The following is a 27,397-nucleotide window of genomic DNA, read 5'->3' on the forward strand; positions in this document are numbered from 1 at the left end:
ATGGGTGTATTCACTTATGCTGAGCACTGTATATATAAAATCACGTAAATTAAAATGAATGTGTGCTTTTATAAAATTGAAATCTTCAAATTTCTGCATTAATACTTCAAAATTGGCCCCTTTCACTTCCATTTTAAGTGCCTCACTGTGGTGTTGTTTTTTTTGGAAGAAAACAAGGGATGAGTCAATTTTGTATTGAACCCAGAATAATGCCTTTGTATAATATTGTGCTTTTTTTGGTACCAGTTTATCTTTGAAGATCTTAAAAGTCTCCACAATATTCTGTAAGACTGTGGTCTTCATCTGCCCTCGGGACAGACTCGTGTTGATTACAGTCTCCAGACAGCAGCCGCTTGGCTCGTGTGAGCTGTTAATTCTCAACTTGCTTTTCTTGTTACCTCGGCATCCCGATTGCCAAACTCGCAAGAAGATCAGAATAACAGTCCTTCAGTCTTCTCCATCTGGCTCAGGAGGTCAGAAAAAGAGAACAAAGGCAGGTTTCCTTAAAGACGTTTGCCAAATAGGGTTGTTTTTCAATTAACTTCTGCTTCGACCTTCCTCAGTTTCATCTTGGCTTAACCCAACAAGACCATGTTTCTGGTGACGATCAGGTCACTTCTTATTAAGCCACTGCATCTTCAGGAACCGATTATTATAAGTCTGTGGCTTAGGGGTTTGGTGACAAAGATGGCAGCTACATGGAGTTATGGAATAATCCCTTTGAAGAATTGCTTGTAATTATTCCCAAATTCTAATCCAGTCTTAAGAGCAAAAGGTTACTCATTTACACAAAAATATGGGTCAAATGGCCAGACACAGTCTTGAGCGGCTACTGGTACCTTCATTTGCATTTTTAACTTCTAATAATTACAGACCCAATTATCCTGCGCTTGGTGGCCTACTTTTATAGTGACCGCACACCGCGAACAATGCAGATTGCGTTTATGGCCGCCACCGGGCAGTCAACACACGGGGATGGATGAGGGGGGTGAAGGGTAACTTCCTCTCATTTCTGTCTGATGAAGATGACAAACAATATTACAAAATCTGATGAAAAACAAAGGGTGAAAATAACGGATGAAAGAAAACGCAAACCTTTTATTGGACAAATGCCAGTTTTAAAACAACTCTTTGGACATGCTATGCTTAAAATGGCGTAGAAATGATTTTTACGTCACATTACCCAATAAAGGTTTACATTAACATCTGAACGTGAAAAGAAAAAACTGATTCAAGAACAATTATTTAAAATAATACACTGCAGTGCCAAATCTCACACACAAGAAATATTATTTTGTCAACATGATAACAAAGCCTTACAGAATATGGGTAATTGAATCAGTAGTATTCAACATGACATCATGTTAAGCATAAATATGACACTACTGCTTGTTTTGAACTTGATTGAGGCAGATGTTTAAACCTTTTACAAGCGTGGGAAAATACTAACAGTGTATAATCATTTTCAATGGCAGAAAGCTAAAACTTTGGTTCCATTTTAAAAGTTCTTTGTGAGGGTTTATTTACAGTCAAACACTCCTGATTTATGACAACACTGATAAAACGAACACTCATTTTTAACCAGATTCTCAAAATCTACTTTTAGATTAAAGTTTGAAAACAAAGGTACTAACCGTAGTTAATGCTCTGCAACCGTTCATTGTGGATTATGTGCGGTAATGGATATTTCGGAAACAATCGACTGCTAGCGGTTTCATTAGACGTGTGGCACAGAGACGAGTGAGAATGAGATGTTAGTGTGTGTGTGTGTGGTTACTCTGATACGGTGCTGGTGGTGATGCACCGGAGACCCTCGTCCTGCAGTTTCTTCAGCACCGGACTGTAGATGTTCTTCGTCATCGGCACCACGAGTCCTTTAGTCGTCAGGTCACCTGCAGTCAGACATTACACATTAATAGTAAATCAAACAGTAGTGTAAAGTATTTGAGTAAATGTAATTATTTACTGTACTTAAAAGTATCTTTTTGCCTACTTTGTAAAAGGGCATAATAGGACCCCTTTAAGATCTTTGCTCGGTCCCACTTTATATTAAGTGGCTTTAAGTACTAGGCTATGTACTTACATTGAAACTAATAATTTGATACAATGGACTTATTGTGTACATACATGTTTTTACTTATATCTTAAAAAATACCGGCATGTAATTACAACTGTAATTAATGTATGTAATTACATTTGTAATTACACAGTTGACCCTTCCCTCACACCTTAAACTACCATTAAACCTACTCATACCACCACACCTGCCCCTAATCTTACCCGTATCCCATCTCAATAGCAGGACAAGTGTTTTACAATAACACATGAAGACAATAAGTACAGTGTACATATTTTTCAATGTAAGTACATAATACTTAAAGCCACTTAATATAAAGTGGGACCCTTTGATCTTTTTTGTTGTACTAGAAAACATTTTGTTTATGTTCAAAAAACATTTTTTTTAATATATTTTACATTATTACAGCAGTATTTCCCCAGTCTGGCTTTATTTCGCCGTATAGTTTCGATTCTGATGAAACCCCTCCTTCCAAAATATGAAATGTGCTGTGATTGGTTAGCTGGCCCTGTGTTTTGTGATTGGCATCGCTTAGTTCAGGAAATGTCACGCACCTTACCAAAACTACTCAGATGTAAATTTTAAGGATTGTTTCAAACCAATTCAAGCCTGATTCAGACTTAAGAATGTTAACAAACAAGAGAATCGTGCATAACGGATTTCATGCACGGACTTTGCAAGCACGGATTTCACAGGATACATTTTAGATATGATGTTACACACCATAGATTCCAACAAATATCATGATTAAATGGTAATACAGACAGTAATTGATCTCAAAACTATGGTTAATTTTCCTTAAAAGGGTTGGTGAACAGTCTTACAAAAGAAACAGTAAACACTAGATCAACGTAATGTTGGCTAGCAGAGGTAGATCTTTGCCTTTGTTTACATCGTAGAAACTACATAAAACTTATAATTGGAACTGTTAGTAAAAAAAACGCAACTACAAATAAGACGACATACTTACAAGTTGTGCTTAAAACGGAGAAGTTTTTCTTTGATTTTTCTGCGTAGAGACCACACCATTGTCAAAACTATCTCCATTCACACGGATCCACGAAAACTACTAAAAATGCTGTATTCTGCTGCCAGGCCATTAGATGGTAAGTAATACGCATGTCCATGACATCATTGTTTTCAAAGATTCACGTTTTAGTTGTTTACACCAAGCGTGCCGCACAAGCCCTGAAAAGTGAAGCAAAAGGGTCTCGATCGCCCCCCGGTGACCGGTCCTAGTATAGCTCATAAACCCCGCCTCCCCATGTTATTCAATGGGACGTGAGACCAACTAAACAATTAAATTACACTTTACATATCTTTTTTCCAATGTTAGTTTCTGTCATTTACTGTAGTTTTCATCACGCTGATGTAATTTCAAGTGTTTGTTTTTAAAATAAGTTTGTTTTTAGTTAGTTATTTGATGCTATAAAAACGGCGCTGTGGCGTACATGATTGACAACTGTGATTGACAGGTTCTCTGAGCAAAGTAGTCACTGAAGCAACAACGGACTTTTTTTCGGGATCTTTGGAGGACTGAGGGGATTGGAGCTTTAAATTTTATATCTAAATTTCTATAATTAACTATTTCACACCGACATAATGGTTTGTTCTGCAGCAGAGACACGTGCTTACGCTTGATTCAGCGAGAGTGAGGGCGGGACCAGAGCGGGACGTTGATTTCGCGGCTTTACTTCCTGATCACTACTGCGCATGTCTGGTCCCGAAATCGCAACTGCGCAGACTCAAGTCCCAAGATGTCAGCGCCATATCGGGACAATGGTGGCTTCATTTCTCGCCAATGGAAGAGAACGAAGGGGCGTCGTCCATCTTTTTTTACAGTCTATGGTTTACACGGAGACCGTTTAAAAAAAAATTTTAGTTTGCGTTTTCAGGCACCCAAAACCTGTTTCCAGTTTCTGGAAGCTGTTCTCCGTAAAATGTGCAGCACACATGATAAACATTGGGGTTATGTTCAGGAATAGTGTTTAAAATAAATTAACCACACTAAGTTTGTCAGCCTTAGGAAGGTCAAACAAATGAGTTTTGGAAAAAGGGTGGGGAAAAAAACAGGGTCTCTTTGACAGCAACAGCTCAAAGTGGATTCTGTTAAATAAAATATCTCCCTTTGGAGTGGACTTTGAGCTTTGTAACCTTGCAGAATTTTTTATGCTCAAACAGCAAAATTACACACTAACTAAAGTTGAAAAAGTGAAAAAAGCATAATAGGACCCCTTTAACAACTCTTACTCTCTTCTTGACTACATTTTTGACGAGTAATTACTCGTTACATTTTGCATGGTACCTAACTTTTTCTGTAGCAATTTATTTCTGCTACAAAAGAAGGGATATCGCCATCTACAGGACATTGAAGGTACTATATCTTGTGCATTTCCCCCTTACTCACTCAAACGACTCAACAAGGCTACTTCAAATGAATGTGAGTGCATCAGGTAGTTGCTGAATCACAGGTGTTTCATATATGAGATGAGGCCAAAACCAGCACGTCCAGTGCAAGTAGGCTATGACTATTTCATTTTACTTAACATTTTATTTATCCATTATATTGAAAAGACCTTTTTGAAGGATATTGGTTTACTTATGCCCTTCTTGAGCACTTGAGCTTAACTAAGACTTGAGTGTTTGTAGACGTTTAAGAGACTGTTGTGTTGACCTTGTATTTATTTTGAGGTGTTCAGGTTATCGGTTATCAGATTCTAAAAATAAATATTCTGTATTGGCCCATCTTTCTATACTGGTTCAACCATAAATGAAATGCTATTTTTACAAAATGTGCAGTTAAATTAGCCTTTTTACTTGATGTGCAGTTAAATGAGCATATAGCGGTTGAGTTCAGTAACTAGCACACACTGACCGTTGAGCACCATGTGGGCTGCGATGGCTGCAGGGTAGCCCACGGTTTTGGCCATGGCCGAGTATCCATTGGGATCCCCATAAACCACCAGACTGATGTGTTTGGTCTCCAGCTCGCCCGTTGGGTGTCTGATTCCAACATCGTTCCTCATGATGATCATATCGCGCTCGCCTTTAGCTGCACGAGACAGAATGATACGAAAACAATGCTCATTTATGTGCAACTGAAGACATTTCTCCTCATCACGGAGTGCAAGGAATGACCTTCATAAACACCTCACAAATCTTCAAAGCTCTCTAACTCTCGTGACATGAATGTGGAAAAGAAAGAGAAGCTGTGTCTTTACCGAACGAGAGTTTGGCCTCCAGGTGCTTAGCAAGAGCGGCTAAGATGGTGTCAGCGTGAGGAACCGGCTCTTCACTGAGCATCCCGAGCCTGATGGGATTCAACCAGTCAGTCATCTCTATGCTGTATGACTATCATTTACAAACATACTTTTTTAGAGATTTTAGACTTTATTAGAGATTTTAGACATTATAAAGACAACATTTATAATTTAAACATCTTATTATAGTGGCTAAAAATATGTATGTAATATTTTATGCGCTGAAGCATGTGTGGCGTTAGCATTCCATTGTTATGAGGTTGCTATGGCATTTCTATGCAGTTGCTGAGGTGTTCTAAGAGGTGTTGTGAAGTTGAAAGGTGGTTGCTGGGGTGCTTTAAGTGGCTTTTACTGCATTCTGTGTTAGGAGGTTGCTAGGTGGTTGCTATAGCATTGCTATGCAGTTGCTGGGGTGTTTTAAGTGGATTTTACTGCATTCTATGTTAGGTGGTTGTTATGGTGTTGCTATGCGGTTTGTTGGAGTGTTTTAAGGGGCTTTTACTACATTCTGTTTTAGGTGGTTGCTGGCGTGTTTTAATTGGCTTTTACTGCATTCTGTGTTAGGAGGATGCTGGGTGGTTGCTATAGCATTGCTATGCAGTTGCTGGGGTGTTTTAAGTGGCTTTTACAACATTCTATGTTAGGTGGTTGTTATGGCGTTGCCAGGCGGTTTGCATGAGTGTTTTAAGGAGCTTTTACTGCATTCTGTGTTATGTGGTTGCTATGGAGTTAACCACTGGATTAATACACAAGGTTAAGATTTTCCTTAAATACTTAACCCTTTTCATTCTGTATGATTCGAGCCCATGAATCTGGCGTAGCTAGCGCTGTTTCACTGTTTGAATGCTTTATTTAAATGAAGCTTTATTTGTTACTAAAATTACTTGTTAAATTAATTCGTTGATCTTTTTAATATGATTGATTATTGATGCGTGATTTGATTAAGCTCTAAAGCTCCTCTGATAGACAGAAGTAGGCACTGTAACGGAAGGCTGAATTCCTCTACCCACCTTCTTAGGCTCTGCATTCTAAAGTCGTCGCTGCCGGTCCGCTCATAAACAGCGTCCTCAAAGGCACTGCTACTCAGAGTTGTGGACAAGCCAATCAGCTTACAGAGAAGCTCTTTCTGTGTACCAGACACAGTGATATTAAAAAATAAAGAGACCTAATAGTCAAATGAACGCTGTTTAAGTGTTCAGGGCCCTTGTTATAAAACTCAAGTCTTGTATTTTTCTTTCCATCATGTATTAATATATATTTATTGAAGAAAATACATTTTTGGAAATTATGAAAAAAAAGTCAATAAACCCATACCCATGAGAGAGGAGAAGCCGTGTGGCCCAACAGTGGACACGGCTCAGTGTTGATGAGTCCCAGTTTCACAAAGCCACTCATGGCAGAGGAGAAGCCCTGCAGACACATGCAACAAATAAAATGTTGGCACTTGAAAACAGAGGCTACAGTAAGCAGCGACTGCTCAGCATGAATACCTTGAAGCGCAGAGTTCCTCTGATCAGCGTGTGTGCAGACTCAATCCCATACGGCTGGGCGTACTTGGTGCTGTCTCGGTTGGGAAAGCCTTCCAGGTTGAAACCGGGCATGAAGTCCATGGGCTTTGTGACATCCAGGAGAGCACCGCCAGGAGGAACACTGACAACCTGAGCAGTGAAGGATGGACAGTTTTGTGAACTAGATTTTTACATGCTTGCCTTGGTGTTCCAAATGTTTTTTATTCCTTTTTTTAAAGCTTCCAGGTGATTGCAACGGAATTACAGAGGAGATTTTAAAGTGAGCCTGCATCACCTTGTTGTCTTTTAGATAGATGGCCGGACTGATGGTGTTGAGCAGGACACCATACGGACTCCAGCTAAACTTATAACGCAGTGGGTTGTCTGAGCACTCTGGAGCAGGAAGACCACCACAAAAAGAGCTGTAAGACTCCACCTGTCAAGAAACAGTGATTTAAATTTGGAGTAACTACAAGAACACCATGTGACTTGACCAAATGTTCACAGAGGAGACCATACTCGACCGTTAAGTGAAAATGAACATTCAAAAAGCTGTGAATGATAGCTGAGGTCTGTCAATATGTCTTCCAGACGTGGTGATGAGCGCACCAATGGTGCAACAGTATGTCACTCTATAGCAAATACCCATCAACACATCCAACTGGTAAACAAACATGAGTGCATGCATGCAATACCTACAGTGCAACCGTCTGCCTTGGCCTGGTCGATGCACTCCATGGCCAACATGTGATCAATGCCAGGGTCCAGACCCATCTCATTGACGATGGTGATGCCAGCATCTTCGGCACTTGGGAAACAACAGCCAATCATGGTGAAGCCTCATGCATATACACTGTGTGCACTTATTAGGCAAGTTGTAATTTTGAGGATTCATTTTATTATTGAACAACTACAGTGCTCGCAGTCAATCCAAAATGTTAATAAACCTCAATCCTGAATATTTAAGGTAAATATTTATATTTATATAAGTTGAATATTTAAGTAAAAGTGAGGTTTTGGCTTTCTTAGGAGAACATCTATGTGTGCACAATTATTGGACAGAATTATTATGCAGCAAAGTAAAAAATTTAAATGTTCCCATCTCACTTGTTTATTTTCACGTTAAAGTGAGAATAATTAACAAACTCAATTTACAAATAAACATTTCGGACATTAAAAAAAAAAAAAAAAAAAAACAGTGACCAATATAGCAACCCTTCTTTTCAATAACAGTTAAAATCCTTCCATTCATGGAGTCTGTCGGTTTCTTGATCTGTTGAGGATCAACTTTTTGTGCAGCAGCCACCACAGCCTCCCATACACTGTTCAGAGAGCTGTACTGTTTTCCTTCACCGTAAATCTCCCGTTTAAGAAGGGCCCAGAAGTTCTCAATAGGGTTTAAATCAGGCGAGGAAGGGGGCCATGTCATTACTCTTTCATCTTTAAGGCCTTTACTGGATAGCCACGCAGTGGAGTACTTCGATGCATGTGATGGAGCATTGTCCTGCATAAAATCATGTATTCTTGAAAGATGCAGACTTTTTCCTGTACCACTGCTTGAAGAAAGTATCTTCTACAAAAACTGGCAGTAGGTTTGGAACTTCATTTTGAGTCCATCTTCAACCCGAAAAGGTCCAACTAGCTCATCTTTAATAATACCAGCCCATATCATCCCCCCACCTCCACCTTGTTGTCGTCTGAGTCGAAGTGGAGCTCTGCGCCCATTACTGATCCAGCCCACGGGCCCATCCATCTGGCCCGTCAAGAGTCACTCATCTCATCAGTCCATAAAACCTTTGAAAATATGTCTTCAGATATTCCCTGGCCCAGTCTTGACGTTTCAACTTACGTTTCTTGTTCAGTGGTGGTCGGATTTCAGCCTTCCTTACCTTGGCCATGTCTCTAAGCACTGAACACATTTTTTGTGACTCTGTTGAGTATTTGCTACAAAACGTTTGATGGTTCTGTGATCACGCCCCAACATCTTAGCAATTTTCAAGAGTGCTGCATCTCTCTGAAAGACTTTTTACAATTTATGACTTTCGGAGTCAGTTAAATCTCTTTTTTGGCCCCAGGAAAAGAAGCTGCCTAATAATTATGCACAACTTGATATAGGGGGTTGATCTTCTTAGGCCTCATCCTCCCTCATTACACAAAAACACATCACATGAAATGCTTAAATCAATAAGCATTCAAGTTTATACAGCTTGGAGTTGGAAAATGCATAAAAATTATGTTATGGTCAAAATACTCACTTGCCTTTTGTCGATTTGTGACGCAAATGTCTTTTTTTTGTTGTCGTATCCAATTTATTTAAAATACCTCTTCTATGATGAGCATGTTTGATATTTTTTTGGGTAGCATAAAGTCAATTTTTTTTGGATGATACAACGGTTCTGTCATTATTAAGAAAGATTCTCACCTTTAAGCAGCTTAACAGTCTTTTACCATTATATATATGCATGTATGTATGTATGCATTATATATATATATATATATATATATATATATATATATATATATATATATATATATATGACGCTTTTCTTTTTTTCATTTTAAAAAAAAGAAAGAAAAGAAAACAATGAAACGCAAGATTGGTCAACCAAAGATCAAACCGTGTCATCATGAGTTGTTTCTCAGTTTTGGTCAACAGAATAATATTCACAGTTGTAAGGATAATAGTTTGATAAGTTGTTTGATGAGAAAGAGAGGAAATGTAGCTGCATAAACGCTTTAAGTGTCCGTACAACTGTAGCAGCGGAGGACTATTATTCTGAAACTGAGGAACAGCTGATGACGGTATGGTTTGATCTATAGTTGACCAATCAGCGGAAAGCGAATATTCAAGCTGTTTATTTATTTTCTCCCACTCAACACAGAAGGAAAAAAGAAAAAGAAAAGCTGAATAATTTTTTTTTTAAGACCATTTTCAAATTTTTCTACTTTCAATTTTAAAACAAAAAAATGAATGACTGCACAGTTAAAGAACAATGACAGAATTTTCATTTTGTGGGTTATCTCTAAAATAAATTCATTTTCTGAAAGAAACAGGAAGTTCCCTACCTCTTCTGAAGCTCCTTCATGTCGGGGCTTAAGTAACTGGCGGTCACCATGTTCACCTTCATTTTAATGCAGTGCTTGGCTACTTGTGGATGAAATGAGTATGGCAGCATGCTAGACACCAAAAACAACAAATAAATGTGAATTGTTGGCCTTTTAAAGTGTTCAGTAAAGTAGAAGTGCTCATGTAAATGCATAATAAAGTGAATGAAGTTTCTGGTTATGCCTGATGACAATGTCGTGGTCTTTGATCAGAGACTCGAGGTGTCCTTCCTGGCTGGTGATGTCCAGCATCACGGCGATGGTGTTGGGATACTTGGCTGCCATGTCCTCAGCCTGATGCAACAGATTTGAAGCTGCAATGCGAAGATCACAGGAGATTTTCTAAGGACTGCGACAGTAATTTCTACATTGCGGTAAAACAGCATTCCAGATGGATTTTGCGATGGGAACATACCCACTGTGACCTGAGTGCCAGCGTCCCTGGTGAGATACTCGATAACTGGCCCAGACACATAGCCCGTGCCCAGCAACAGCACCCGCTTCATCCCTCCCTTCTTTAGGATTTGCTCCGATTCCCTGTTTGCCAGATGGTGCAGCCATTAAAAAAAAAGAATCACACACACACACGAAATCACAGAACATATCCTGCTGGATAGTGATGTTAAACCGATTGAAAGGGATGAAAAACCCACAAAAGGACACAGACGATATTGTAGGAATGTCCAGGAGATGAAATCAAGAACATTTGAAACACACCAAAGGTTCATTTTTCATTTTATCCCAAGAATATCCCACCAAAAACATACAAATCACCAAATGGCACTTCAGGAGCAGGGAGAGTGTATTTAACAAAACAAAACTGAAAAACAGGAAAATGCACTTATCTACTGTACTTCTAGATCAGTCAGTTCTCCTGTCAGAATATAATCAAAGCAAATCTACGTTTTGCTCCGCGAGTCCCCTGGGAGACACATGTGATCCAAGCACCCCGTTGCTCAGCCTAATTGGATCTGATGCGGCACATGAACAAATATGTAACACTTAACCCCCCACCACCTGCATGCCTGCATCAAAATACCATTAAACTAGACATTCATAACCACTAAATATGCATTTTAGATCTCGGTTTTACAACTATTTAGTGCTACTTTTACAAAGATCATATAATGAGGTGCATTAGTTCATAATAAAACATTTCAAATAGGAAGGTTTGTCATGGCCTAACAGTTATTCGTACCACAGTTAAAGGGTGTTAAGTAGCATTAACCATTAAAAAAAAAAAGTTGGTCACATGTGAGCTGTGCTTAATATTTTAATGACAATAGAATATTGACAATAAACCTTTTTTTGCCAGCAAAATGTTGAAAAATGAACGCACTGCATCCAGTGAGTTTAGCATTTATGAATCAATGGCAACAGCACTTTGCTAAAAGACAGTTTATCATAGGAATGTGCAAAACTACGTATTTTCAAAATCTGTGCGTTGTTTAAACGTCTCAAGAACTAATTAGTCTGCGTAATGTAATTAGTTGAAATACAGACTTGCCAAATAACTAGGTTTAGAACAAATCGTTTTTTTAAACATGACATTGCAGCCAGTGGTGTTTAAAAAAAACATGGGAACATACGTAGTTTATGGTGGTTAATGCAATGTTCATATCTATTTTTTTAATAATACTAAAAGGCAATAACATTTACATGAAAAATGAATAATTAGAAATACTTTTTATAACACAAAAATGTTATAACATAAAAAAATAATGAATAATAACGAATACAGTATTTTTATAACACAAAATATTTTAGTAGTAATAATAAAATGACATTTTTAAAAAATTATTCTAAATGTTATTTTTATAATGATAAAATAAAAATAATATATTAAAAATAAATAAATGAAGATTACAAATCTATTTTTACAACAAAATCTAATAAGATTTTAAAAATATATATTTTAAATGCATAAATTATATTATTTTTTAACTAAATATTTTAATAATAACATTTAAAAAATAATCCATTTAAAACTAATTAAATAATAATAAGCAATCATTTTGTCTATATTGCACAAAGTATCTCAGATTTAAGCACAGTACAATCAGATATTCTTAGATTCGAGGCAAAGGCTCTCTTAGAAGGTTTAAGGACAAGAACAAAATCAAAACAAGTCAAATGCTGGGTCTTTAAAGCTTTCCATTGATTAAATGGAGGTCAATGTTGGCTTGTGGGCAGCTTCATTAAGTATAGACCACACTGGATACAGTCTTGCTAATTCAGTCTAACGTTTTGTCGCCTGGTTCTTCACCCTTGAATGAGACAGGGCTGGCATAAAAGAGCTCTCTCTGAGTGTTTCGAGAAAGAGGTGTTGACTGCGGGAGGCACAGGAAGCTTTGATTATCCCTTGAAAAGGGATCGTGTTATTCCATTTAATGAAAAGGATTCAAAAACTAAACATAATCAATTAACGAGCATGAAAAGATATTTGGCTCGTGAAAAGTGAAGCTTACCTTGGAGAATAATTGAACTTAAGAAACTTAAAAAGAACTGATGCATTGGTTTCTTTTTCTGGCATGCGAAAAATTTCCTAGAACAAGAGTGAGTGGGAGAGACTGTGGCTGCGGTGAGAGAATAAGATCATGTACCCATGAGAGAACGTGACGTGTACCCTAGCCAAGAAAGGTGCAGAGCCGAACCCTGTGTCTGAACAGAACAAACACGGTCAGCAACTCGGTTTCTGTGCGCGTGTGAAATTAGTAAGGTTTAATGTTTCAAAGTCAGCATGGGAAAATTCATTAGCCTGACAAAAATGAGCTAAACAGGTTTGGTGAAACTCCTGTTTCAGTGGGTTTTGTACTATACAATCCACTCTCAGATATTATAGAAACATTTGCACAATAATCCAAAAGCACCAATATGTGTCACCTTCACAAAAGTGTTTGATAACACTTTATTTTCAAGTGACCGTAGTTACACGTTACTACATGTACATCCTATAGTAATAACAGTAAATTATGCATAATTTCAAGTAACTAACCCTAAACCAAACCCTAACTCTATAGTGAATATATGTGGTTATTTAATATTACTCCGTACTTAGAGTAAGTGCAATGTAACTACGTCACCCTAAAAGAACGTGTAACCAAGTGTTTTTCTAAACCATAATAGTGTAACTATTTTTATTTAAACTTTTTTTTTTATTGCAATAAAACGTCTGCAAATGCACACTGGTGGGCAAAAGATGGGAATAATTAAAGTTTTTTTTATGTTTTTAATAGAAGGCTCACCAAGGCTGAATTTTTTTGATCAAAAATACAGCAAAAAAAAGTAATATTGTGCAATATTATTACATTTTAAAATAGAAAAAGCTGAATTTTCAGCATCATTACTCCAGTCTGCAGTGTCACATGATCCTTCAGAAATCATTCTAAAATGCTATTATTATCAATTATTATTGATGGACAATTATCAATAATGGTTCTTTTTAACAATACTGAAAACAGTTAGTTGAAAACAGATTTTTTTTCAGGAGTCTTTATAAATAGATAGTTCAAAAGAACAGCATTAATTTGAAATAGAAATCTTTTGTAACATTATAGATGTCTTTACTGTCACTAGAACCAATTAAAGTTTCCTTGTTGAATAAAAGTATGAATTTCTATTTTTCAGATAAGATCTTACCCAAAACATTTAAATGGTAAAGTTTATAAGAGTTACTGTATAATAGTTTCCACAAAAATATTAAGCAGCAAAACTGTTTTCAACATTGATAATAATAATAATGATAATAATAATAATGTTTCTTGAGTATCAAATCATCCTATTAGAATGATTTCTGAAGGATCACGTGCCACTGAAGACTGGAGTAATGATACTGAAAATTCAGCTTTGCATCACAGAAATAAATTACATTTTAAAATATATAAAGAGAGAAAACAGCTATTTTAAATTGTAAAACTATTTCACAACATTACCGTTTTACTGTATTTTCATTGTCTTTCATTGAAAGAGACTTCTTTCAAAAAAATTGCAATATCTTAATTGACCACCAGTGTAATTCCAATGAAGTTTTTGTAATTGCAAAAATCTCCTCCTTACAACTCAACACTAACATGTCTACAGTGTGTAGTTTTAGACATTTTCTATGGGAATAGGGTTGTATATTAGCCCTAGGGGTTAATGTGCGTTCTCTAATGTAAACAGTCTACATTCAGGCGGAACTGAAAGCACTTTCCTCTATAATGATAAAAGAGCATTTCAAGGCTTTTGAAAGCTGGATTACGGCAATGTTTTTACCTGTCTTTCAACCTTTGGAAAAATCTTCTGAATGAGACCACCCTCCTCAGCGTGTAAGCACATTATGCAAAGCAATGTATCAAGTACCATACTTCTGAATCCTATCAGACACATCACGTCTGTCCGATCGGACAAAGCAGACTAAAACACTTTCAAAGCTACTGTACTACAGTGATACCACAAGACATTGAATTCACTTCAAGGAAAGAAAAAGCATTCCTTACTTCCTTTCTCGAAGTTTCTGAATGTATTCAAACTTAGGCGTCAACTTCCCGTTGGAGGTAATTACAGCCTAGAATGAGAAAAATAATGCATATAATATGAATAATACTACTAGCAAACTGATTAAAGAAGCTAAAAACAAAGTACCAGCGTAGTGCATTTGGATGTGAATCATGGTATATTTTGAAGTACCTTGAAAATACCATGGCACATGAATACGGCAATTTAGTACCAAGGTTATGCACCATTCGTAAATGAATTCAGAATACTTTACATTCACATTAAGTTCAGTTTTGAATTGGTAATTAAATGCATTTCTCTGACTTATTTTCTTGAGGTCTCTGAATACTCAAAAGTTTGGGGTATTCAATACTTTAATTTAAAGAATACTTTTATTCAGCAAGGATGCAGTAAGTTGATAATAATTGGCAGTAAAAAAATCTTACTAAAGATTTCTATTTGAAATAAATGCTGTTCTTTTCAACTTTCTATTCATCAAATAATACTGAAATTTTTTTATTATGGTTTCCACAAAACTGTTTTCAACATTGATATTAATGTTTCTTGAGCAGCAAATCATGATATTAGAATGATTTCTGAAGGATCGTGTGACACTGAAGACTGGAGTAATGATACTGAAAATTCAGCTTTACAACAGGAATAATTTTAAAATATATTCAAATAGAGAACAGTTATTTTATATTGACAAAATATTTCACAATATTACTGTTTTTACTGTGTATAATGCAGCCTTGGTGAGGATAACAGAGTTATTTTCAAAAACATAAAAAAAAAAATCTTACTGACCCCAAACTTTTCCAACGATAGTGTATGTGTGGAAAAAATTTTTTTTCAATTCTGTTCGGTGCTGCTATGAACTTGACTTGAGTATGAATCTCCTTACTGATCTAAGATGCGCCCTTTACCTCGAATTCATCAGAAATTTGTATTTCAGATTTCCCAGCTTTAGTTCCATACTAGAAATCAATGGATGTGTGGATGGACTCCAGCTGAAATGCTGCCCGTTTAGCTCTGATTCAAGTTTTTCCACACATTTTTGAGTCTGCCTTCTGCGCGCGAACACAACTCAGACGAGGCATTGCTCCACGGTTCAAAATTTAGAGGGAAAAAAAAGAAAAGCTGTAAAAACACCCTCTTAATATACTTACATCTCTGACTTGTGGAGAGAAATCCTCTTCCTCTAGCGCTCTGGTGGCGTCTGATGGGAGCTGTAGGACAAAGGATACCATCACAAGTCTGATCAAATATTCACATATACCTTCAACAAAAATGCTAAAGTCTCTCAATCAGAACCAGACCGGCACATGTTCAAAGCAATCCTCTCTAGAGCAAAGCTGTTGGGTAATTACTCACCACCTTGTGTCATATCTTACCATCTCCCAGACGTAAGGGAACAGCCGGTCACCAAAATACTCAGTCGCCTCAATAGGCAGCTGTGCTGGAAGATTATCAATGGAGCACATGAGAATGCCGTTACCTTCCACGCTGCACAGAGATACACGCAAATCAGAGGGGGTTCAAAAAGTAGATTTGATAATGAGCATGTGATGCTAGAGTGTTGCCAGGGTGTTGCTATGCTGTCGATGTTAGTGCATTTCCAGGTTTTGATTGAGGGATTGGTGGTTGATAAATGGCCCGCATCCAAATCTCAATGGCTACGTTCACACTGCAAGCATTAATGCTCAATTCCCATTTATTGCTCTGATCGGATTTTTCTGTACAGGAGTTCACATTGTTGTTTTAAATGTTGACCAATAACAGATTCCAGTGTGAACACGACTGATCCACATGAACAAAAGAACAATGAACTTTGAAGTGACTCCCATGAGCGCAGAATTGTGATGAATGTTGATCTAGAGTGACGTAAAAGTCGCATGAATTCCTATTTGACTGTTAAGACTGAGATCGCATTGCAAAACATCGGACCTGTTTCGGATTTAGGACCACATATGGAAGTGGCCCAAATCGCAGTGCTGTTCACATGGTCATGAGAAAAACAGATCTGAGTCACATATGGTAAAAAAAATTGGATTTGGGTCACATTTGCTTGCAGTCTGAACGTAGCCTATGTTGGGGTGCATTTCCCAAAAAACGACATATATATTAAAATGTATATATATTTAAATGGGATCAAACCTAAAGAATTGTAGCTTGCTTACTGTGCCCAAGAGCAAGATCTATGCAAGTCCACATGTCATTTTAACAAGAAACTATGCTTCGAACCAGAGCTCGAGGGCTGTAGTTCCAACCTGTAGTTGCAGTTGCGATGATGTTTGCGCATGTTAATTGGAACTATGGTTTTGGGAAAGACCAAATGATTCAACTATATTGGTAACAATGCAAGTTTTGACCATAGTTGGCAACAATGCTTTTGGGAAACAGACCCCTGGTTTGTTGTATTTAAATTTACTGCCATAACAACATCTCAGGCTTTTACATGGCAGATAAAAATTCACCATTCAACAATATAATAAAAGGCAGAATCTATCTACACTAAATTAAAACAGTATGTTCTTTGCACTAAGTGTAAATTGTTCTTAGATGCTATTTATACTTAGTGCAAATAGTGGCAGGTACTACTGGTAATAATAAGTTACATTTATATAGCGGTTTTCTGGGTACTCAAAGAGCTTTACATAGAAGGGGGGAATCTCCTCAACCACCACCAATGGTAGTGTATTGTAGTATATTAAAACATGTCAGTTGCATCAAAAGCTAACGCCAACCACCTTAGGGCCAGATTTACTAAACAGGGCAAATTGGCGCAATTCCACAAAAGCACCGAAGGGAGTGAAAAGTTCTGCGCGTGATCTACTGACAACGCGCAAATTATTGAACACAGACACAGCCAGATCATTTCCATAATGACCAACGCGATCCACCAAGAGCAGTGCAAATTAACGTCTGGTAATAACTGGAGTTTTTTAACGCCAAAAGAGTGTTTGCGCTGGGACACGATGTTAGTAAATCCGGCCCTTACTCTCCACACAACTGCTTCAGGTATGAAACAGGTTTCTTTTGTCATTTTGTACAGCTCAAACAGACATAGGTGGTGGAGTAGTTAGTGTATAGCCTCTGCCAACAAGGTGCGCTTTTTGCACTTGGTGTAAATAGACACGATATAATAAATACTATATAGTAAATACAAACATTTTCTAAAATTCAACTTAGAAAAAAAAAAGATTCCTTCAATGCACTAGGTTTTTCTGGGTCCATCTTACAAAATAATTTCTTTAAGCTTGCCCTTGATTTGTTGTCCTCCAGACAAAAAAAAAAGTTTAATATTCATTGTTAGGGGTTAGTTCATTGGGAGGTTGAAGCGCCACACCTGTCACGGTCAATATGCTGGTTGGCATCATACATGCAGAAGGGTTTCTCAATAGTGGTACACTCTGTCATGAACTCAATGGAGCCGCCCGTGTCCGCAGAGATGTCGCAAATGGCCATTAACCTGAAATTCACAGATGATCAGATGTGCCTGCTTCTTTAGAAGGGTCAAACCAATGGCTTTTATGATACTTTATGCTGATTTTTTTTGTCATTTTGGAGACCAACAACAATATTAGAGGCTCACTTGTGGGGAAGTGCAGGGCAGCCGTGATCAGGTGACGATGATGCAGGTATAACGGGTCTGATCAGCCGCTGGGCGTCCAGTCGCCGCAGGAGTCTGGGTGTGTGAGGGTCCCAGTATATGCCGTTTATCAGACAGGTTGTGTAAGGAGCCACCTGTGCAAACACAAGACTTTTCTAATGCATTTCAGTCACATTTACTTTTCAAACACTGCAGCCAATAAAGGTGTGGTCACATTATTGAAATTTCAGCAAAATCTAGTGAGCAAAAAGGTCTATATTCTATTGTCAATAGTGTAATGTTGTATGAAGCACAGCTCAATCAGAAGTTACTTTCAAATCCAGCAGCTCTCAATGTGGAGAATCAGTGTGATCCCTTTGCAAAGCATAGAGAAATCTTTCTTCCTCACATGAAATTCCCAATTGTGTGTATTCCTAGTAAAATTACTTTATTTCGCTCACGAAAATTCACCGAACGATGGTAAATGTGACCGCACCTTAAGACGTAGCCACAGGGTGAACCAATCGGCTGCCTGGTACATTTCTTGTGTGCACTCACGGTCTTCCTGAAGTGCGATGTGTAAAGCTCAGGATGGTATTCATACTCCAGGGGGTCGTAGAGTCCATCACTCTTCCTCATCAGGTGGTGATGTCTGCTGATCACTGTGGCGTACACTTTAGACATGTCTGCAAAGAGGATTAGCATGAGGCAGTTTGCAAACACAGCAAAGTGCCAATCACAGCAAACACCTTACATGAAAATACAATTCCTTTTATGTGTAACTGAAAATTACTAGGAAACAGTAGATATACCTTCACTCTCAGACACTTCTTTCAATTCATGAGGTTCCACGTACTCACAGGGTAGCTCGTTGAAAATTTCTTGGGCACCCTGGAAAGAAAGCATCTTCATTTTTAAAACATTCACACATTTTTGCCTTCCACTGCACTGCTTTTCCACTGTTGCTCTGTGCAAACATGGGTTAGATGGATGTGCTTGAGGCGTTTAGTGCGTCTCACATTCATAACACAGCGTTCCAAAAACACAGAGCTGTGTCAAGCATTTTTTTTTTCATTCTATCCTGCAGATCACATTTCACAGATCACAAGACTTGATTTTGTTTTTGGGGTCTACTAGAATAAGCTTTTATGCTTGAATATTCAAAAAACACATTATTTTATACATATTTTACATTGTTGCAGCACCTCTCTTCCCAGTCTGTCAGTAACGCTCGGTTTAGTTTGCGTCTCTATGAAGCATTTCTTTCTGAAAAGCACAATGTGTTCTGATTGCTTGGCTGGACCAGTGTGTTGTGACTGGTTAACTGCTTCGAGTGTGTTTTGGAAATGTCACAACCCTTACCATAACTGCAAGTTTCAACACACGACTAATGCAACTCTACCAGGCCTCGCCCACCTTTATTTTATTATTTAAATGAGGAATATTGTGATTATGTGTTCGTTCCCGGAAGAAAACTCGGGACTACAATTGAGGTGTTTCAGGGAGTTCAGAAACAATACGCACTGATATAGAGAATAATTCCCTTGGCCTTTGGAGTGACTTTGTAACTGCTTTGTAACTTTGCAGACTTTTTCACGCCTAAACAGCAAAATTACACACTAAAGAAAGTTGAAAATGTAAAAAACATAATAGGTCCTCTCTAATAATACTTACCTTAGACACATTGCCGGTGCCAGTGAACACAAATGTGAGAGGACCAATGGACCTGGGCATCAGACCTAAGGATATTTCATACCCACAATCCCTCACTGCCTGGATGGCCTGGCTGACGTTTCTGTAGTTGTGCGCCATACCAATGTGCTGTCAAGTGAAGAATATTAAAACATATATAACCAAAAGTTGTAGTTTTAACCGATGAAACTGAACTAAATAAGCTACGAAATTATCAAGAACCAATAATCAAGTACTACATATAACAATGTATGTGCCAAGCGTAGACATTAAAATAGAAGTGCAATTCAAAAACTAATACCATAAATGGGGTGTGATGTCCAAGGGCAAGAAAACGCAGGCCCAGACCGTGTAAAATATTAATCATTCCTGTAAAAAACACAAACATCATGTTAGGCAGGGACAACATACAGCAGGGAAACACTTTAAAGATTTACACTACTATTCAAAAGTTTGTGTTTGCTAAGATTTTTTTTTTTTTAAAGAAGGCTGCTTTTGTTTGATCAAAAATACAGTAAAATAGTTATATTGTGAAATATGAATACAAATTAAAATAATAATTGTTTTCTATTATAATAATATACATTAATAAAAATGCAATTTATTCATGAGATGCAAAGCTGAATTTTCAGCATCATTACTCCAGTCTTCAGTGTCACATGATCCTTCAGAAACCATTCTAATATGCTGATTTATCAATGTTGAAAACAGTTGTTCTGATTAATATTTTTGAGGAAAACGTGATTCTTTTTAAAGATTCTTTGATGAATAGAGAGTTCAAAAGAACAGCATTTACTGAAATGGAAATCTTTTGTAACACTGTCTTTACCGTTACTTTTGAACAATTTAATAAATTATTGCTAAATAAAAGTAATTTATTTAAAAAACACTCCCAACTTTTAAATGGTAGTGTCACCCAAAAATAAAAATATATTGCTGTCCTTGGTCTTTGTTCTGACAATCAAAAAGTCCCATACCGGCAACACCAGCCCACTGTCCAAACGCTACAATTCTGAAACCATTGGCGTCCACCATTTTTTCATAATCAATGAGTCGAACTTCCTAAAAAGGAAGGGGTATATGATGACATGAGTATCTTGTGAAACCTGCTTCTCCTGAATAAACATTTCCAAATACGTATGACGCCTGAGAGCGTATTGCAATGTAAACACTGTCCTTGACCATTTTCATTCAATAAAGAGACTTTCACCTTTTTAAGAAGGTCGTCTAGGAGCCCCATGTTTGCCTCTTGTGCTTTAATTGTGTGAGAGAAGAAGGCATAGGTCTTGCGGGGGTACACCTTTTCCTCTGCGGGTCTTTTCACACCGATGATGAGAGAAGCCTCTGAGATGTCTTCCTGGATAACAGCTCCTGCTTTTTCATAGTACTGAGAACAGAAACAGCCTTGATTCTACTCAATCGGATAAGAATTTCATTCATCTAAATATCATAAATATCAAGTGGGAAAGGAAACATTAAGGGTCCTTAAAAGTTTGGGGAACAAAAATAGAAATTTATCACAGTGGAATGGGGATAGTTGCAACATTTCAATATACTTTTATTTATTTATAATTTGTGACACTGACAATGAAACATATGATTTATATATTCACAACTACAATGAAGAGCTAAAATATAAATGAAAAAATTAAAATTAAAAATCCAGATAATCTCTATTTATACACACACTACTGTTCAAACGTTTTTGGGTCAGTACAATTTTTGTTATTTTTGAAAGATCTTTTTATGCTACAATGAAGAGCTAAAATATAAATGAAAAAATACAAATACAAATAATCTCTATATATTTATATATATATATATATATATATATATATATATATATATATATATATATACACACACACACTACTGTACAAACGTTTTGGGTCAGTAAAATTTTTATTATTTTTGAAAGATCTTTTTTATGCTCACCAAGGATGTGTTTATTTATTATCAGAAATACAGAAAATAACAGTAATACTGTGAAAGATTATTACAATTGAAAATATATGTTTCCATTTGAATATATTTTAAAATGTAATTTATTCCTCTGATGCAAAGCTGAATTTTCAGCATCATTACTCCAGTCTTCAGTGTCACATGATCCTTCAGAAATCATTATATGTTGATTCGCTGATCAACAGGGCTCAATGCTGTGGATTTTTTCTACTGGCCTGGCCAGGCCACTGGTTCAAATTTTACTCGCCCTGCCAAAATTTTACCTATAAAAAAAGTTTTTACCCATGTAACATTCTATTCTAATAAATCAGCCACTAACATTTTAGATACCAGTGAAATTTCACAATTCTCCAATTTCTATACCACAGCAAAAACTACTGGCCTAACTAACATAACGTTCAAACATTACTGAAGACAAGCGAGTCTTCACTAATAAAATAAGAACAAATAAACAAATTAAAAGCAACAGCTCAAATACAACACAACAAATAAACACAAATAACTGTAAAAATAAACAGTGTTTTACGTTTTTCAAGTAAGTCTAACAGTATTCAGGTTCAGAAATTGACGAATCAAACATAAAATAACACTGCATATTCACTGTATGATTAAATATAGATTAATCACTGTTAAATCTAAAAAAGTCATTCAGTCAAGAAAGAGCACTAAGTGCTTTTCTCTATCTTTTGTTGTTTGATTATCAGCAGGTTTATTAGGCTGCTGTCACTTTAATACCGAATGCACGGATCCAATATACTGTTACACATGCGTTTACGTTCAGTTAAGATATAAGCTGACAGTGTTTACGTGAATACTCGCCAAGATAGGAATTTGACATACTTTTGTTGTGTGTATTTTTCTGTTCAAGCCCAAGAAGATGCGAAATAATAATAAAAATAATAATATGCAATATAAAAATGACCTGTAAAAGAAATGCCAGTCAGCGACTCACTCTGTCATGGATGGCCCGTCTGTTGGAGGGTTGCACGAGCACCTTGTGTCCAGCCGCTGTCATCTCCCTGACGTGTCGTGGTGCCAGGGGTGCACGTCTCTCCCACACGTTGACATCCTCGCGCCGGATGGCTATGACGCTCTTAGGATTCTGCTGGTGATGATGGATATGCTGAGACCTCCTCTGACAGCACATGCAGACCCTATACCCCCTGCCCTGGCTCCTCACGAGACGCAGCATGACTGGACCGGTTTCCAAAACACAGAGGATACAACTACTACACACATTTGAAAAAAATCACACTTGAGAAACGTTGAGAGTAATAGAAGTGCAAACATAAAAATGAACATAGAAACACGGTCTGTGGTTTGCAAAAGAGAGGATTGAATTTGAACCAAGCTCAAGTCAAGTTTTATTTTTATATCACTTTTCATATTGTTTAAATAACATTCAAACTGAAAATAAATACATTAATTAATTAAACTTAATATCTGCAATTTGTAAGTCTGGGATGAAACGGATAGGATAATACATATTAAATACAGAATATTTTAATAATACAATAATAGTGGTAGCTGTTTTATTCATGAGGGCTAAACTTAAACCTTAGGAATAACATAATAAATGTCCTAAATAATATATATATATATATATATATATATATATATACACATGTGTGTGTGTGTGTGTGTTAGGGTTGTAACGGTATGAGATTTTCACGGTATGATAATAGTCTCAGAAAATATCATGGTTTCACGGTATACGGTAATAAAGAATCATTATTATTATAATCATCAGCTACAATGACCCTAAAATGAATGAAAACAGATAGGGTTTTTTGGTTGAACATGGTTTATTAAAAAAAACTTTTTTTGATGAAATTTTTTAATGAGTCTATGAACTTTTATTTTGACAGGTTGTACTAAACTCCTATGAGTTTCAGTCAAGAGTGTATTTGACGATGATTCTTTTAAATAAAATTATGAAATGCTCATTTATTTCTCTCAGAGCAGCTCTGGATATGTTCAGGGCACGAATTTCGGTGTGGGATTGCGGGTATTGCGCATCATTTTAATCATTCCCGCAGGTCTTGCGTTTATAATGCGGGAAATTCCCGCAAACATTCATTCAATCTAGCATGTAGGCCTATGAGTGAATTTAACCTAACAGATTATAAGATCAAATCAGTAATTTTAAAACTTTCTGCGAGACGCAATTTCACAAACAGCGTGAGTGATTCTGCCAATGCCGCGTCTTCTCTGCCTCTTAAAATAGGTTACACAAGGCAAGCCAATCGCGCTGCAGCTGCAGACGGCGACTCTAGACTCGCGTTTCAGGAGTCGGGACATTTGATGGAAATGTCACTTGCACAATCGGGCCATTGCATCGTCACTATTGTTTATAATTTGTGCGTCTTTTTAAGTCTTACCTATTTAAACATTCAAGCGATTTTAACCCGCATAACAAACAGCTCGTGAGTAACAAAACTGAGTTATTTTTCATGAATTATAGCGCTTTAACGGTCAAAAGCACACAACATTGTCTAAATTCCAGTCTTGGGGAGTATCCTCTCAAACACAATCGGTTATGTCTTAAAAAAATAATAAAAAAAGAAAATGCATGTGACACTATAAAGAAAACAGTACGGGCCGTTCACGTTACGTCTTTTGCGCGCTCATCCTTTACTGAAACGTCTTCGTCTTCATGGAGAACGTGGCTCATGATTGCTTAGCAACAGCGAGCTCTTTTTAAAAGAGGAGAACGTGGCGCGGACTGCGCTTTACACGCAACATGTGAACGTGGATCCGTGCACTAGCTCTTAAAGTGAGAGTAGCCTAAAATGTGTCTGTCATTATTGTATATAAAACAACAAAAGATAGCATTAATTGTAAGAAATCAGGATTAATAGCCTATGTATTCAAATTATACAGGACTAAAAGACTTTTCCGTGTTATTTTACATTTGATTACTTTTTTCCGTTTCTAGCATTTCTGAACACTAGTGTTAGACCTAAACTTTTCTCTTTATTTCATGTATTTATTTGTGCTACTTTTTTCCAATTTAATTCAAAGATTGAAATCAAGCTTCCTTTTGTTGTGTAAACTAAAAAAAATTACCCCATTGTAAAAACACAAATACAATGAGTGAGCAAACATTTAGCTAAATGTATTTTTTAAAAATTGTCTAAAAGAAACTCCCCTCTCAAATTAAAAAATCCCCCCTATTTTCCAAAACGAAATTCAGGCCCTGATGTTCATGTGTTCACGTCCTCATATAGTGAGTGAGACGGCAGACGCTTTAAACACCATGAGCGTCACACATACTACAGAATATAGATTTACAGTATAGCAGTTTTTTGAGACACTCATATATCGATTTGATTTATTGCACAGCTATATCTTAAGATTTATTCATCCATCTATCAAATCGCGCATTTTTCGTGACATCTGCGTCAAAATGGAAATAATACGGCCTTAAGTTATAAATGAAACTTTATCTGCAGGGAGGGATGGTGTTCGCGAATATGGGAGAACATGTTCGACGTATATCCTCCTTTTGCAGCCACTCTTCGGCACATTTCTGGACACAACTGGATATCCACCTTCAAGGAAAACCCCGCGTTCGTTTTTCGGATACCCAAAGTATTCCCACACTGCAGATTTCAAATTTTTTTCTGCGGGAGAAAGAGATTAGAATTCGCAACCTCTGTCTCAGACATTTTCTCCGCTGTACATGTTTGGGTAAAGTCGAAGCTCAAGTGGAAAGAAGTTGCATATGCGCAGGCGAGATATGGTTTAATTTTTTTTCCACAACCTTGGATAAGCGCAAATGTTCACGATATGATAATCATTCATGTCAATATCGTGATAAACCGCCATACCGGTATACCGTTACAACCCTAGTGTGTGTGTGTGTGTGTGTGTATTCACTTTTTTTTTTTTTTTTTGCTCATCACAAAACCAGCAAAAACTAATGCACAATTACTGTACATGCTGGAAATGTGCTGTCATCCCTTAAGTTTAACTTATATGTTAGTTTTCTTTTAACTTAAGTTTAAAGAGTAGCATATGTCATATGATCACATGAAACCAGTAAACTGACCTGAAATGAAGGTTTGCAGACTTTTCACTGCCCAAAAGGCATTTGTTCACACTATATAATCTGTTTAAATGGGAATCTGCTTTTGGACGACTTTTATTTTCAAATATATGAAACATAAATGCATTTAAAATGTGTTATTACCAAACAAACAATTACTATTTAGGCTATTTGAAGCAGCACAAATCGATTTAATGAAACCTAAATAAACCCTATTAATAAACCACATATGGCAACTTGAACTTACCCCAACCAGGCTGACATTTATGAAAAATACTGTAAACCTTTCGTTAAAAGGGTCTTTTTGTCAATTAGTTTGAAACCAACATAGCTACTGTTAGAATAACAACAAGCATTTATGCAAACAGAAGTTTGCCTCAACCCCTCACGAGTTCTTGAGAAACAGCCCTTGCTGTTGCGTATGCTTGATTTCCTGCAGTTTAGAAGCAACAAGTGTTTTCCTGCAGCTTGAGTTCTGGCACACGTCATCACCTACCTGTACTCTTTAAGCTGTTAGCCTGGACCTACAGAGCGGTGCCGGCTGAATAATCACATCAACGTGAAGTGCAATGCACAGGAGGTTTATATATAAATTGTCGCTTCGACTCTTATGAGTGACTGTGTCGCGTAAACGTGAATGGCACAATAACGCCACAGGATTGACCTGCTTGCTGTTCCAAGACTTCGGACAAATAACGTGGCGCTAACTAGCCCTAAACATGCGGTATAGATTACAGCACAAATATTTGTTTCTGCCTGGAATGCAGCGAAGTAATCTGAGCCCTGGATTAGTTCCCACCAATCCCGACTCAGAACGAGGATCGGCCTCCCCGCGTGCCCTTGACGTCACGTCGCAGCTTTATGACTCAGCAGAATGAGGAAACAGACCCCTCCCCTTTCGCGCGCTCTCTCTTCCGCACGCAGCAGCAAAGAGCGATGACGAGGTAAAAAGGGGTTATTTCGGTTTTATTTGTTTTTTTTTCCTTCAAGTTAAGAAAATATATCATGCTGTGTTATTATTTAAACAACAACAGGCTATTAATGTTAACTACATTTAAAGTTTCTGAAGGAAATACAATATATTTCAAGAATTCTTTCTGGAAAAACAGCGTTTACACGAGACTAAAATTGTTTTAACTGGTCTCCCAATGGTCTAGCTTGCTGGTTTTATTGGGTAAAACATTTTGCCTACCAGAAACCAGCTTGGCAAAGTCGTTTTCTGTCGGCTGTGAACGAGAACATATAACACGACTTGGGCTATAACTATGACACGAAATGTAGGCCTATATATATATATATATAAACGTTTATATCTGAAAGGAAATATTTAGAACAGAACAGAAATAAATGCAAGAAAAAACTAATAGCAAGACAGCACGCAAATATAAATGCATAGTCAACGAGAGTTTTCCTTAAATTGTCTTACACAGTAGCCTATAAAAACACCTATAATAATAATAATAATAATTATTATTATTATTATAAAACAAAACTGAAATTATCTAGCCTACAAAACCTGGAATTAAATTTAGAATTAGGCTAATATTGAATTAAATTTCAATGTACTCCATTTAATTCAGCGTTTGGAACTATTTAGCAGAAACCTGGATAAGAACAGTCGTGCACATCATAAATAATAATAGGGATATTTTTAGAATTCAGAGAATATTGGCT

At 36.9% G+C, this 27,397-nt stretch overlaps 1 protein-coding gene across 3 annotated transcripts; it reads right to left on the bottom strand.

Moving 5' to 3' along the window:
- Positions 1-1,078: 1,078 nt before the first annotated feature.
- On the bottom strand, positions 1,079-26,573 carry aass (aminoadipate-semialdehyde synthase). 3 transcript variants are annotated; one of them, XM_077210988.1, is made up of 24 exons: positions 26,220-26,573; positions 22,625-22,866; positions 20,921-21,097; positions 20,688-20,772; positions 20,012-20,079; positions 19,693-19,839; positions 18,831-18,909; positions 18,577-18,704; positions 18,022-18,173; positions 17,776-17,898; positions 15,821-15,932; positions 15,596-15,655; positions 14,429-14,496; positions 10,366-10,487; positions 10,135-10,264; positions 9,912-10,022; positions 7,545-7,653; positions 7,141-7,281; positions 6,828-6,995; positions 6,652-6,747; positions 6,348-6,463; positions 5,299-5,387; positions 4,953-5,129; positions 1,079-1,892 (listed from the first exon to the last, which is right to left on the bottom strand). In XM_077210988.1, the coding sequence occupies exons 2-24, from the start codon at positions 22,862-22,864 to the stop codon at positions 1,774-1,776; spliced, it is 2,817 nt and encodes a 938-aa protein (XP_077067103.1). In that variant the 5' UTR covers positions 22,865-22,866; positions 26,220-26,573; the 3' UTR covers positions 1,079-1,773. The 3 variants fall into 3 exon arrangements, with proteins under 3 accessions (XP_077067103.1, XP_077067105.1, XP_077067102.1); XM_077210990.1 differs by having other exon boundaries at positions 22,625-22,901; positions 26,220-26,571; XM_077210987.1 differs by lacking the exon at positions 26,220-26,573 and adding an exon at positions 25,971-26,200 and having other exon boundaries at positions 22,625-22,901.
- Positions 26,574-27,397: the final 824 nt, after the last annotated feature.

Source organism: Siphateles boraxobius, unplaced genomic scaffold (assembly GCF_051911475.1).
Source record: "Siphateles boraxobius isolate OS27281-9 unplaced genomic scaffold, OSU_SipBor_1 65, whole genome shotgun sequence".
Taxonomy (NCBI): Eukaryota; Metazoa; Chordata; class Actinopteri; order Cypriniformes; family Leuciscidae; genus Siphateles; species Siphateles boraxobius.

Bases quoted from the DNA above. Each gene is read 5' to 3' on its own strand.
- aass (XM_077210987.1), bottom strand. The intron at 20,773-20,920 runs GTGAAAGTCTCT...CTTCCTTTTTAG, and splicing joins TAGACGACCTTCTTAAAAAG to GAAGTTCGACTCATTGATTA. The intron at 1,893-4,952 runs GTCAGTGTGTGC...GTCTGACTGCAG, and splicing joins AGCCCACATGGTGCTCAACG to GTGACCTGACGACTAAAGGA.